The following is a 13646-nucleotide window of genomic DNA, read 5'->3' as shown; positions in this document are numbered from 1 at the left end:
TCTGGGGGAGACTACAGACCCCAGATTCAAATAATTTATCATTTGAACTGTATCTGTCTCCCTCTCCTCATCTCTGTGTCTTTCACTTGTCACTGTCATTGTCATCTTTGTCATTTCTTTGTCTCTCTAACCAAAAAAGTAAAATAAACACAGGCCAAATCTGTTGAACTCAAAATAATATGACCGTCTTTAACATGTGATTAAAGAGAGAAACCACACACAGGGTTCAGTTAGTCATTGTTGGGACATGCAATATCCATTCTTTAATAGCAGATTATGCTCACTGATGTAGTAGCCTGGGTTTTAACTGAGTAGGTGGTTATAATAGGCTAGGTGGTTCCCAACCTCATGCTGATACTGCTTGAGTTCTGTGTATATCCATATTTCAATTTAATTTGATAAGGCCAGGCTAAACTGCACTACCACTTCAAGTGATCGCCTGATAAGACTAGTATGTAGGCCTATTCATACTTTCAGTGTGTCTACATCAGGAACAAAACAATTTGGGCCTTGGACATTTGATTTTTGTCTTTACAAAAATATTGGAAAAATAAGCATAAAAACACTGCTAAAATGGTAATACACAAAATTCTACATTTGAATTAGACAGAAACAGTGGCGTTTTGATGTTTGAAATTGTTTTTACAGTTAGAAAATGTGGGTCTGAACAGCGTTGCTTTCACATTTAGGAGGCAGAGCGGGGAGCCGGGACGGGACAGAGAGAGGATGCTGCTGGCTGAACAGTGCCCCCCTTCCGCTGCTCCGTCCCCACTATTCCTCTCTCTGGCTGGTCCACAAACTTCCAGTGGAAACGGGCTTTGTAGTTGCCAACCGCGTCCAAATTTCCGCGGGTTACGTTGCGAACCAGGGCCGCGCGAATGCGCGATATAATAAAGGACGACGGGGCACCAAACTTAGGTAGTACAGGAATATAATATGTGCGCTGTCTCTTTAAGATCCCTTGGCTAGTCTGCTTCGTATTGATCAATCCACCATTTTCCAACACAGAGCGGCAGTAGGCAGTGGTAACACACACACACACAGCTCCAGTACCCCTCTACCTGGAGACGCCAGGACCCGGGTCAGTCATGGCAGCGAACATGTACCGGGTTGGAGGTAAGGGGGACAACATTTCAGGATCTTTCCGTACTCGCACTCGCCATGATTCGTCGCTGGGCTTTTCGCAGCGGGGTCTCTATCCTTCCTCTTTTATTTCCTAAAGCTAAAACAACCTTGTGCTTTCAGAGAGGATGATGATGGTGACTGTGTGAGGAGGAGGATGGTGATGAAGAGTAGTGGTTCGCTAACAGAACCCCGTGGGTTCTCTTCTCGTTTTCTCTCTCTTTTGTGTTTGTGGTTTGTTTGGACGCGAATACCTAAACGAAATGCTTTAATGCATGTGCTAAGAAGGCGGCCATACAAAAAAGTAACAGCACATGTTTTCCCCTCAATATTAACCTTAAGTGAACAGTGTGCACAGCTTCTAAAAGTTTGGCGTCAGCTTTGGCTACACGCTACTGGTGGTACTGGTCGGATTTAGGTTACCCAAGTCTGAGCAGGACAGGGCAGGCCAGGCAGGCAGATGCCCACCTTTAGGTACTAAGCAAAATAACTGCAGAAAAGTTAGGCGACCCCCCCCCCCATTTACCATACAGTATAGCCTACTTTACTTACCTGGTACAGCTAGAAATATAAGTTTGCGAGAATAATTCTGCAAACACTGAAATTAAGTTGTTGTCTATTTGCCATGCATTGTCTTGAGCAGTCTTTTATTATTATTTATTTCTGTGATTTTGAAACCATAACAACAGTTCATTTCTAATGAAGATTTGACCCTACTTGTTCCCCCTTACCACATATAAGCATATACTGTTCTTATTGTTATGCTTTTCTGACTCACTTCCCAGCTACACTATGTGTAATGGTTTTTTAATGTCATATGAACACTGATAACAGTTGTGTAATAGCTAAAATTAGGTGGTGGTTCATTCTAGGGGAGCTGAGAGGGTGACTTTAACTCACCTGGTTCATTCTGATAGGAGAAAGGACCTGAGGTCTCGGATGTCAATACAAATGGCTGGTGGTATGTTTTAATTTCAAAGCTGAAAGATACATAGTACTGACTGATATCACATCACATGAGTTTACAATGAAGATGTTTTTCTTTCACTTTGACCATGATACATTGTCAGCGTCACCAGACAAGTAGGAAGGGAACATGTCTTGTCAACATGGGAATTGATTGCCTCAGGATGTAGCCAGCATAAAATGGACAATATGTGGATATACAATGATGTGTTTTTTTGTTTTTTTTTACCAATCTGTTATCCTTGAAATGTGACAGCCAGCTAATTGTACATTCATATCTCGACTACAGAGGAAGTAGAAGACTTATACATTTTATTTTAGATGCAAATAACTGGGGGTACTCGCTGGACTAGCGGTCCAGGAGCATGCCACATATAGGCTCTGGCCTGACAGCGCGTTGCGTGTTCAAGTCCCGTTCATGACGACCTTTGCTGCATGTCTCTCCCCTCTCCCCCTCCCTCTTTCCTGTCCATCTTCACTTCAACTGTCAAAGGCAGAAAAGCTAAAAAAAAAAAAAAAAAGTATGTGGAATGACAGACATAGCCTGCAGTTAGCCCCATATGTGCCCTCTCCCAGTCGCTCGGTTCAAATCGCTAGTTGGATTTTCTTGGGCGTTAAGGTTGAATTAGTGTAAACCCTTTCTGCCCCTTCACGTTTTGGATTCATTGTGCCGAAAAGGGTAAGAAGCGTGTATTGTGGAAACTTGCGCCGTTTCTGAACCGCGGTGGGAGGGGCCCAGGGTGTGACCTCATCTCGGTGCTACAGAATGAGCGTAGGGAGAGGGCACATATGGGGCTGCAGTGAAATGGAGAAATAGTGGAACGTTTCTTGGCAATACAGGTTGCATGAATCCTACAATGATCTTAACACACAGTTTATTCAAATGCAAGATGGCCTTGCCTGAGTGAGAACGGGTTGGGTCTATGGACAGGTGGGAAATTAACACTTGCCTCCAGTCAAATTGGTGCTACATTTTGGTTCTGGCTGGCCACTTTGTATGCCCTACTGACCTTACCTGCTGGCAGGTGAGCAAGCGTAGTTTTGAGGTCATGTTCCGTTCAAAAGATCCATTTAGTGTGGGACTCTGCTGGCCTGTATCTTATCCACAGGGATTGGAGGATCTGTACCACAGTGGTGAAAATAATAAAGCACCATTTAGTCTATGAGAGGTGTAGTTCACTTTATTTATAATGCGACAGTTTGACCATTTTCTGACAACTGGAGTTCAATCAGTGCTAGGATTTATGTCAAGTACTAGATCTAAGTTCACTTGTTCGTGGCCATGCTCCACCTCAGGGCATCCCTTCCTCACAAGATAATTAAAAAAGATTCATATTTTTGAATAGCCTAATCTTTCAACAGCATAAATTATGTAGTCAGAATTGAAAGTCATCTCTAAACCTCAGTTGCTTCCCTTGGAATTCACAGTAGTAAAAAATATAGTTTAGATGCTATAACATGAATATAAAATATAAAAATGTATATTTGATATTTTTGATTCCCCACATCTCATATTTGCCATTGACAATGAAAGGAGAAATAAATTACATCATGTGCCTCAAATATGACGGAAATTTGTGGCAACACAAACATTAAAGGCCATTGACAATGAAGGGAAACTTTACATCATATGTAGACGAGCAAATCGTCTAATCAATTGCATAAATTCAGTTGTTCATGAGATGATGTATGATGTATAAATGATAAGAGCGCCCCTCACTAAACATGGGTGTGATTTAAAAAAAAAAAGTAACGTCAATTTGTGAGAAGCTTGTACTAATATATCCACTAATAATTTCACCCACCCTTTTACACTTTTGCACAGCAATTTATACAGTAGCTGACAGTAGTTGAATTGTGTGATTTAATTTTATGCTTTGTTTGACTGTACTGATGAGAAAAGGGCAGTACAACACATGCTTTTTCTTAGGGGTGCTAGCCCCTCCTATACCCAGCTTTCCGGGTTTGTGTGAACACAAACATTGGCTTGTGATTGGCTGATCACCACATAGCGATGATTTGATTGGTTGAGCAAAGTACATATTGAAGATAGAAGTGAGAGCAGAAAATTGAAGACGCCAAGTGATTGGCCGGAATAACATTTGTGATGATTTCATTGGCTGAGAACGTTGTGATGTATGATGAATCAAGAGCGCCCTTCACTTCACACAAGTGTGATTTCCTTATTATTATTATTTTTCAATACTGGCACAGTTGACAGTTTGGCTTTCTTGCAAAGTCTTGATAGAATGAATTGATTTGACAGGAAAGGTGACATTGTTTTGACATACACGACAGGAAAGGTGACGTTGTTTTGACATGCACTGTATCTAAAATCTACAATAGCGGTTTTAGGCCATTTTTAGGCTATGTTCAATTGGTTGATCTAATTGAAAGGCCACAAGTAGGCAGGCACACTGGCACAGGCCTCTTGTACCATAACGCAAAATCATCTCTGACTCAGAAGATCTCCAAGACTTGATATCATGATGTTACATGACAGCAATCAGTCATACAGTAGGACTTAGGCTTTGTTCTATACCAGATAGAAATACTGTTATGCTCCAAGATGCACTGCAGGTTCCCTGGTCTGGCCCTCCACTTCCCTGCGATCTGGCTTTGGCGGCTTGGCATCAAGACAATGCAGGCTCTTCTAAAGATGGCTGACACTTTGCAAGTCAATGCTGGATCATCGTAGAAAAGCAGTGACTTCCCTTGTGGGTGAAGCATGGACAAAGGCTGGCTCAGTAGGCCTTGATGTCTTTGTTTCACCGCATGGGCCACAGGCGATTCTTCCGGAGCTTGTGTGGTGCTTGTTCCTGAGCCCAGTGCTTTCCCTCCGTATACAGGGAAAGTATTGGTTACACAAAACATGTGAGTTTTGTCATCTCCCTTGTCGGAGCAGAAGAGAGCCTCGATATGCGTGTCACTAATGACTGCAGTAGCTTTGTCAAATGACCCTTCATGGGGTTGAACAGTTGATCTACTACAGTTGGTCCTATCAAACATGTACCACACCTGCATGCTGACTGGTGCTCATTTCCTAAAACACTAGTTGTTGTACTGTAATGGAGTAGCCAAGACTTGCGATTGCTTGCAGACATCCTCACAAGTAGTATTGTTTGTGTGTGTGTGATTGATTCAAGACATTAACTGGAGTTAATACTGGGGGTGAATTATTTTTGCTTTACCTACAAATGTACAGGTCCATCTCAATGAATTAGAATATTGTGTAAAAGTTAAATTTTTTCCTTAATATAATTAAAAAAGTTCTCAATTCATTGTGCATAAAGTGAAGTATTTAAAACCTTTTTTAGTTTTAATCTTAATGATTATGGCGTATAGCTCATGAAATTTAATATTTTACGAGACCACTAAAAATATTTTTTTAAACGAGACATGTCGACCATCTGAAAAGTATATTAATGTAGGCAGTTAATACTTGGTCTGGGCTACTTTTGAACAAATTATGTCATCAATGGGGCGTGGCATGGTGGTGATCAGCCTGTGGCACTGTTGAGGTGTTATGGAAGCCCAGGTTTGCTTTGATAACAGCCGTAATTGAATTTATATTGTTCACTCTTATGTCTCACACCTTGAACTTCCTCTTGACAATACAACCTAGATTCTCTGTGGGGTTCAGGTCAGGCCAGATGGCTGGTCAGTTAAGCACAGTAATACCATGGTCAGTACACCAGTTACTAGTAGTTTTGGCTCTGTGGGCAGGTGCCAAATCGAGATGGAAAGGAAAATTAGCATCTCCATGAAGCTTGTCAAAATTCTGAAGCACAATGTACTAAAAAGATGGCTGTGTTGAAACCATTGTTAAGTTTTCACTGTCAGTGGATCAACACCAGCAGATAACACAGCCTAAGTCATCACTGTGTTTTGTCATGTCCAGAGTCTCAACACACGCTGCTGGAAAAGGAAGATCAGCATAGTCCGGCAGCCGAGGTGGACGGGTGGGAAATTTGGTATAGACTTTTTTATTGGCCTAAAATATTGTCTATATACATACATTCATGAATCCACGGCTAAAAGTATTGGGCAATTTTTTATAGGGGTTTCTTGTGACCCTACCATTAACATCCTATGGCAGGCAAAAATGTCAAAAGTAGCATGTGACATGTCAAACTAGGGGTTTTTCATGGTTCTGAATCCATTCTGAGCATTAGTTTTGCACAGAATACACTCCTTGGGCTAAAAACGGTCATAGTCTAGAGTAGACATGACAAATGTGATGAGGTCGGCACATTTGGGTGGCTATGTCTGCTTTTAGCCCAAGGAGTGTATTTTGTTCAAAATGGAATGGATTCAGAATCATGAAAAACCCCTAGTTTGACATGTCACATTCTATTTAAAGCAAAAGGAAAATTTTACATTTTTGCCAGCCATAGCCATAGGATGTTAATGGTAGGGTCACAAGAAATCCCTATAAAAAAGATTGCCCAATACTAAGAGCGGGTCAGCAAGTGGATTCATGAATGTATGTATATAGACAATATTTTATAATTTATACCAATAAAAAAAGACTATACCAAATTTCCCACTTTAAACAAAAGAAGCCTGTCGGCTGCCGGACTATCAACATAAAGCTTGTCAATGTACGGAGGCACACAGTGCTGTAAAATATCATAATAGATGGTTGTGTTGAGACTCTGGACATGACAAAACACAGTGATGATTTAGGCTGTGTTATCTGCTGGTGTTGATCCACTGACAGTGAAAACTTAACAATGGTTTCAACACAGTCATCTTTTTAGAGTACATTGTCCTTCAGTATGTTGACAAGCTTCATGGAGATGCTAATTTTCCTTTCCAGCTCGATTTGGCACCTGCCCACAGTGCCAAAACTACTAGTAACTGGTGTACTGACCATCACCGGCGTAGGGTCCATTGGGCCACGTGGGCCGTGGCCCAGTCAGTTTAGAGCTGGCCCAGTCTAACTTCGAAGAGAGGGGCGAAAAAACAAGAAAAACAAGGCAAAAACAAGGCAAATGTGCATGAACGAGGCAGCCCTGTTTAGTTTAGCAAACCACAGCATGCAAGCCGCCTTTGTTTTAAATGGTCCCCCAAACTGTTCACTGTTCACACCTATCGGCCGGGGGATGCGCTATGAAAGTTTAACTTTTTGAATTATATTTCGGAAGAAAACTTTTACACTATTCTAATTCATTGAGATGGACCTGTGTGTACCCACAATTGAATTAGAAATTTGTATTTGCCGCAGTGCCACGTCCTATTTTGAGAGAAACGATTTGGATTCCGATCCCTTTGAACTTAAAGAAAGCACTAGAAATGCTCTGTTGAGAGTCGCCCGCTTGGCGTTGCAATTATTCCTGTTCAGTCCTAAAGTGCAATTTGAACAAGAACAAGTTGCATTACTGCTGCTGCAGCACTACTGCAGGAAAGAATGCATGGCTGCACAGTAAGATCGTCAGTGTTAATCTAAACCTTTACACCCAGGTGTTAAATTAAGACTGTGGACTTTACTGTGGGAAGGGGAGGCACTTATTACAGTGACTACCACTATCTTGCCTCAACCCCTCTTTCCTCTCAAAACAAACACCTACAAGTAGTAAACTGAAAGACTCTGTGACGAGGGTACATAGGTAGGTGGATCATTCAGCACTAATTCTGAAGTAGAAAACAAACCATCTATCTTGACGATAACCAGAGAATTCCAACCAAAAGAGAGATGGCCACATTATGAGTCAGCCGAAATTCATGTGAGGAAATGGTAGAGAGCTAGTTTTGGGTGCAGTGATGGCCTTAATCTACAAACAAGACAGGTGGTGTGTGTGCAGCTCTATCTAGGTTGAACAGGCTTGTGAGGATGGAAGTGAGTGGTATGAAAGTGCGAAAAAGAGGTGTGCGATTGATTCAGCAGGGGATTGAATTACCTGCCCATTGCCATAGTAACCTCCATCCATACCATGCTTATGTCACACGGAGACGTGGTTTTTGTCCTGGGGTTCTTGCACGCAACAGGAACATCTGTGAATGTGAATGTATGTTTGCGTGAAGGTGGGTGCACACTTGTGTGGGTGGATGTTCTCCATCTTTCACAGCTGACATTTTGATGTGTCACATTTGGGTAAGTGCAAATCATTAAATCTCTGAATTAATTTAGACTTCACTGTGTGCCAGCATGGCCAACTTCGGTGTAGTTTACATCATGCTGGCCTGGCACACAGAAACACCTAAATGAAATTAAACTCTCCCAGAACTGATGTGCTCTGTTTTACCCATATAATGATACATCAGCCCTGTCACTCGACAGCGTCAAACAACAAAGATGGCTGCCCCCACTGCGGTAACTCGCGACCGTATAAATCTGGCTATTAAATCGACCTATGATAAATAGTTTCTTTACAGAAATAAACATCATCCGACATATTTTACCGCCTTTGTTTACATGCTAGTAGCTCTCGTTGACTGTGTTTGTTTGGTTAGCACCCGGGTTAGCCTAGCCATAGCCACATGATTGACAACGTCATCTGCTTTCCTACTATTCTGATTGGTTGGTATGAACCAACCGCCGAAGACTACCGCTTTGCCCTCCCCAGAAACTGCTGCCGTGGGGAGGGCTTTCAGTCTGAATAATTAAGTGAAACAAAATAGGCTAGATTTATTGTGTACCCCTGTCATTTCAAAGGTATACAATACATGGCCCATTGCAGGGCAGATCTCTCTAGTGCACTCATACATAAGAGGTTATACTTCTACGCTTGATTATGTTATAATAATAATAATGGATTTGATTTATAAATAATGCACTTTACATTCCTCAGAATCTCAAAGTGCTACATTAGACAAAAGCGTAAAACGGTACGCAAAAGCATAAAAGAACGTCACACGATTAACACACAATTAAGCATCAAGGAAGACAACGGTTTTGAACATGAGGTCAAGGAATAAAATCAGTGGATTTAGAAGAAAGCCTTGTTAAAAAGTTAGGTCTTTAGTCCTCTCTTGAAGGAGTCTATTGATTGTGGCGCTCAAGTGTGCGTGGAAGGTATTCCACAGTTCAGGGGCAACTGCGCAGAAGGCCCTGTCACCCATGGTGCGCAGGTTGGCCGTGACGGGGTTGAGGCAGTATGTGTTTGAGGTGCGGGTCGAGGGTTTCAGGGAGACTAATTCCTTGAGGGGGGTGTTGTCTCATTCACTCACTCCATTACATTCACGTTAACTCTTCTCATTCATTCATTCATTCATTCATTCATTCATTCATTCATTCATGGTCTATTTTTCTCGTATCCTTTTTTTAGTTCAGTTCTCCAACTAAGCCATTTCTCTCTCGCTAATATCTCTGTGTGCCTGCTGGCTTGTCTGTCTGTCTGTCTGTCTGTCTGTCCGTCCGTCTGTCTCTGTCTCCCCTATTCAATCAGCACACATTTTTTTTCCCTCATTCTCATCAGCACCCCTGTCTCGCTCTCACTGTTTGTCTGTCTGTCTCTCTGGCCTGGTTTGATCTCACCCGGCAGACTCCCATCTTTTGGGGCTCAGCAACATGCCTTGATTGGCTCTCTCAAAATTCGACTGCACTGTGATGTCACAGGCGCCGGGGCCTGCCGATTGGTTGAGGCTGGCAGCGGGGGATGGGGGGCACAGTGAAGGCTGTGGGCACATGCAGACAGAGATGGCGGGAGGGCTGGCAGGAACGGAGAGACTGAGTGGCGCTGCCTAGTGCCTACAGGCCTCTCACTCACTCTCCCCCCCACATATAGACTCCCACTGTCTCTCGCTCACACTCTCTCCCTTTTGCTCACCACGAGGCTTCAGCTTTTCACATGGTGGAAACTCAACACTCGTACAACCCAGACTCGATTCTCTCACACATACACAGCCATTAGCTTGCTGCTTGCTTCCCATATTATTTTTTTTGCTGTCAGAAGGACTATAAGAGTGGAACTTCTCTAACTCTTAATTAAGAAGGGCTAGACTCTTGTTTTTGTATCAAGTGCCAGTCGTAACTTGGTGTGTGGTGTTAGAAAGAGACGATGGGGATAGGCACCACTTCACCAAAGAGAAAGGGTGCATTGGTGGTCACGTTTTCTTCGCACCCATTTCTCTGGTTTGTCATGAGCCCCAGTCCCTAAGATTGAGCGTGAAATTACCTTTTTCTTTTGATCTGGGTACTTATGAACACTGAGAAGGTTGAAAGCGGAGCACGTCGGAGGATATCTTCACTTCGCTCCCCAGTATCGGCATTGCTCAATTTCAAGTTAGCCTATTTGGCATTCATCATGTGGGACCGAGACGTCACGTTGGCAGCAGAGTCTAATGACAAGTTAATACAGGGTAAAGAGTAGGCAGGCATGCACTGATGAGCTCTCCCATAGCCTTCTCCCATTGTCTCTCTTTCTCTCTTAGCAATGTAAAGGGTAGTGAATGTGTCCATTTGTGTATCGATGCAGACATGATGGAAGTTATAGTTTTACATGCCCACTCAGCTGAGCCGGAAACGTGACATAATGTAGGATTATAGCAGGATATATTAAGATCCGGGTCGGATTTTTGCAATGGGTTGGACTTGATGGCTACCAGTTATCCCAGTGTGTTGTGCTTGCATGATGACCTCGCACAGCATATGGCAAAGTTCGTTGTAATGAAACTGAGGAATGGAGACTAGAGCAGAGAGGCAGGATCATGGAGAATTCTGTTCCTCTGTGTGTACTGCATATACTGTACGTATGTATGCTTGTACACTACCAATGCATTGTGCATGCATATACTGTACGTGTTTACCCTTTTTATCTGAAGACCTTGTTTATCCTCTCGTTTGCCATCACAGTTCTTGTGAGATCTCGGGCCCGGGGCCTTGTGGGGGGTGGGGCTGGCGGGGTTTGGGGGGGTAGGGGTCTAGTGTGAGGGGAGGATAGCTGCAGCTCCAGGCAGCCTACAAAGTGTGGTGTATAATCAAGACAGTGCTCAGCCAAGATGCACGCAGGGCTAAGGCACCCTACCAAGCCTGGGGTCTGTGGGGACGTCCTGGGGAGGAGAGCTAAGCCTCCAATGGGCCTGGAGCAGTGCCAGTGGTCATGCACGCGCTCACACACACGCAGTGCAGCTACATTGCGTGCACGCAACAACTCACCCAAGGGGGTGCAATGAAAGGAGGTAGAGGACAAAGAAAGCATGTGGACCCAATAGGAAATACAAGGCTACACTGTGAGTGGAGGGTTTGACGAGCTAGGACGGATTGGTTGGTTTGTGTGTTTTATTTGCGTGTCACTGTCTTGCGTGCTCACTCTTCCCAAACATCTTTCTGATATTCAGACCTCCCAGATGAAACTTCTGGCTATGGAATTAGCCTAATCAAGTCAAAGCCAACATTTGGTGGATGTCCGTAACTGCTTTTTCCTCTGCACTAATTGAGCTGTCGCAGTTTTGTTCCAACAAAATCAGCGCGGCTGGTTGGTGGTTGGATAACCTTCTAGTAGAGCCTGACCGATGCCAGATTTATGGCCCGGTCATGATTTTGGAGAGTCCACAGATCACCATTGTTTTAAGTTTAACCAATATGTTGTCAAAAGGCTGAGAGGCGCAACACACCAACCAGCTGTATAATTGCCAATACCTTATGTTGTCAAAAAAGTAAAATACTGGCCAATACCAGCCTGGCCTATATATCAGTCTGGTTCTGCCTTCTAGAATGAATCCTGACTGGCATTATTTTCTTCTCACTCTTTCTGCCTCTCTCTTTCTCTCTCTGTTCCTCTACAGATTATGTTTATTTTGAGAACTCGTCCAGTAACCCCCTGCTGATCAGAAGGATAGAAGAGCTGAACAAGGTGAGTGTGTGTGTGTGTGTGTGTGTGTGTGTGTGTGTGTGTGTGTGTGTGTGCTATACTTGTCAAATGCCCCCACAAGTATAATAGAATTTGAGAAATGGTTGTTGAGGACCATTTCCCTTGTCATTTATTGATTGATTGAATACTTTATTAGTCAAAACTCTAAACGGCACATGGTACAGTCAAACATTAAGGCTAAAAGGATAACGCAAAAAGGTCCTGTACCACGTTTCCATTGTGGTACATCACAAGATACAGGTTAGGATTAGCATTTACAGGTCGGGGTAGGAGTTATGCCTGATTTATACAGTACTCCATTTTTTTAAATAGCAGGTCAAAAAGCTCAACGTGATGCACAATGACACCGGCGTGTTACAGGTCAGTCAGGTTCGAAATGGCAAAAAGGTAACAATTTGTTGTTGTCCTCACAAGTATTGTAATCAAAGTGTGTGTGGTGTGTGTGTGTGGGGCTCACGCTGAGGAATTGGACTCTTACGGTTGGAACATAAGGGCTCCGTGTCAAAAGGTGATGCCTCTTGGTTCCGTATCGATGTCTCATTTAAAGCGAGATAAAGGGTTATTTTGGACGGGGAGTCATGTTTTCTTCTTATTGTGGGATGTGAGTTCCATTGTTTTTTACATTTATTTAAGTAATGTTAGTGAACGTTGTGGCAAATCTGGGATAGAAATTACCCCTAGCTTTTTTTCACAGATGTGTTCATAAAGGTGATCTACTATCACATAATCCATTTGTTTCCCTTGGGAAACTTTGTGATAGCTGCTGAATGTTGGGGTACCATTAACAACTTATATAACGCAACATTCTCAAATTTTCATTGCGCATTATTGGCCATTTCCCCTACCTTAAGCCCTCAATTAATTGAATTGAATGGGGCATTGGGGTGTTATGCTAATTTGCTTATTTCCATCGCTCAAAAATCAATATCCTCTCTTCATAATGTAAATAGTATCCCAAGCGGCACACTTTATTACTTATTTTGATGGAAATAAGGGAATTAGCACAAAAACCCAACCCCCATAGAGGGGGAAATAGCCAATAATGCACTTTTGCACAAAATAACACCTGGACCTCTTTGGTGAGGACGTAACAACTACAAATAAAGGTAAGAAAGCCTTCTAGCATGGAATTCTCCTTTAAGGAGCATGTGACATGCCAAACTAGGGGTTTTTCATTATTCTGAATCAATTGCAAGGATTGGTCTTACACTAAAAACACTCCTTTGGCTAAAAACGGCCATAGCTGTCATCACAAATGTGATGAGGTCAGCACATTTGAGGTGTTTTCCGTACAAAACCAATGCTTGCAATGGATTCATGGATTGCAATGCATTTTCTTCCCAGATTTGCCACAACCTTTTTTTTTTGTGGCTTTTTCTGCCTTTTATTGATAGGTTGAAAGTAGACTGACAGGAAATTGGGGGGGAAGACACGTGGCAAAGGCCGTCGGGATCGGGAGTCAAACCCTCGGCACGCCGTCAGGCTGGCTCAGCAGCCTACAGTAGGTGCCCAGACGGTTGAGCTAACCGTCCGGGCCAACCTTCACCATCTTAACACTTGGTCTACCATTGGCGTAGATCTACGTCAATTAAAAGCAATGAATACATGTTATGCTTAACACCAATGCCGTAATTGGCAATTGGTCTTTTATAGTGCTTTTGATTGATTAAGTCATAATGCTACTCACGCAATTGCATCGGGTTGCGAGCTGGTGTTGTCAATAACACTGGATTGTGCCATCTT

At 42.9% G+C, this 13646-nt stretch overlaps 2 protein-coding genes across 4 annotated transcripts in view; one reads left to right on the top strand and one right to left on the bottom strand.

Annotated features, from left to right (window-relative positions):
- Positions 1–13646, bottom strand: part of ptgr2 (prostaglandin reductase 2) — a 174759-nt gene that overhangs the window by 141444 nt on the left and 19669 nt on the right. The window lies entirely within an intron of this gene.
- mta1 (metastasis associated 1) overlaps positions 927–13646 on the top strand; it is a 66848-nt gene continuing 54128 nt past the window's right edge. For all 3 annotated transcript variants that reach the window (XM_080784402.1, XM_080784401.1, XM_080784400.1), the window contains exons 1-2: positions 927–1116; positions 11818–11885. In XM_080784402.1, coding sequence (XP_080640528.1) covers positions 1089–1116; positions 11818–11885 — 96 coding nt within the window. In that variant the 5' untranslated portion in view covers positions 927–1088. The remainder of the gene's footprint in view (positions 1117–11817; positions 11886–13646) is intronic.

The sequence above is a fragment of the Protomyctophum bolini genome (assembly GCF_963924005.1).
Source record: "Protomyctophum bolini genome assembly, chromosome: 15".
In the NCBI taxonomy this organism is placed as follows: Eukaryota; Metazoa; Chordata; class Actinopteri; order Myctophiformes; family Myctophidae; genus Protomyctophum; species Protomyctophum bolini.
Note: the sequence above shows the minus strand (reverse complement) of the source record. Positions and strands in the feature narration are given on the sequence as shown.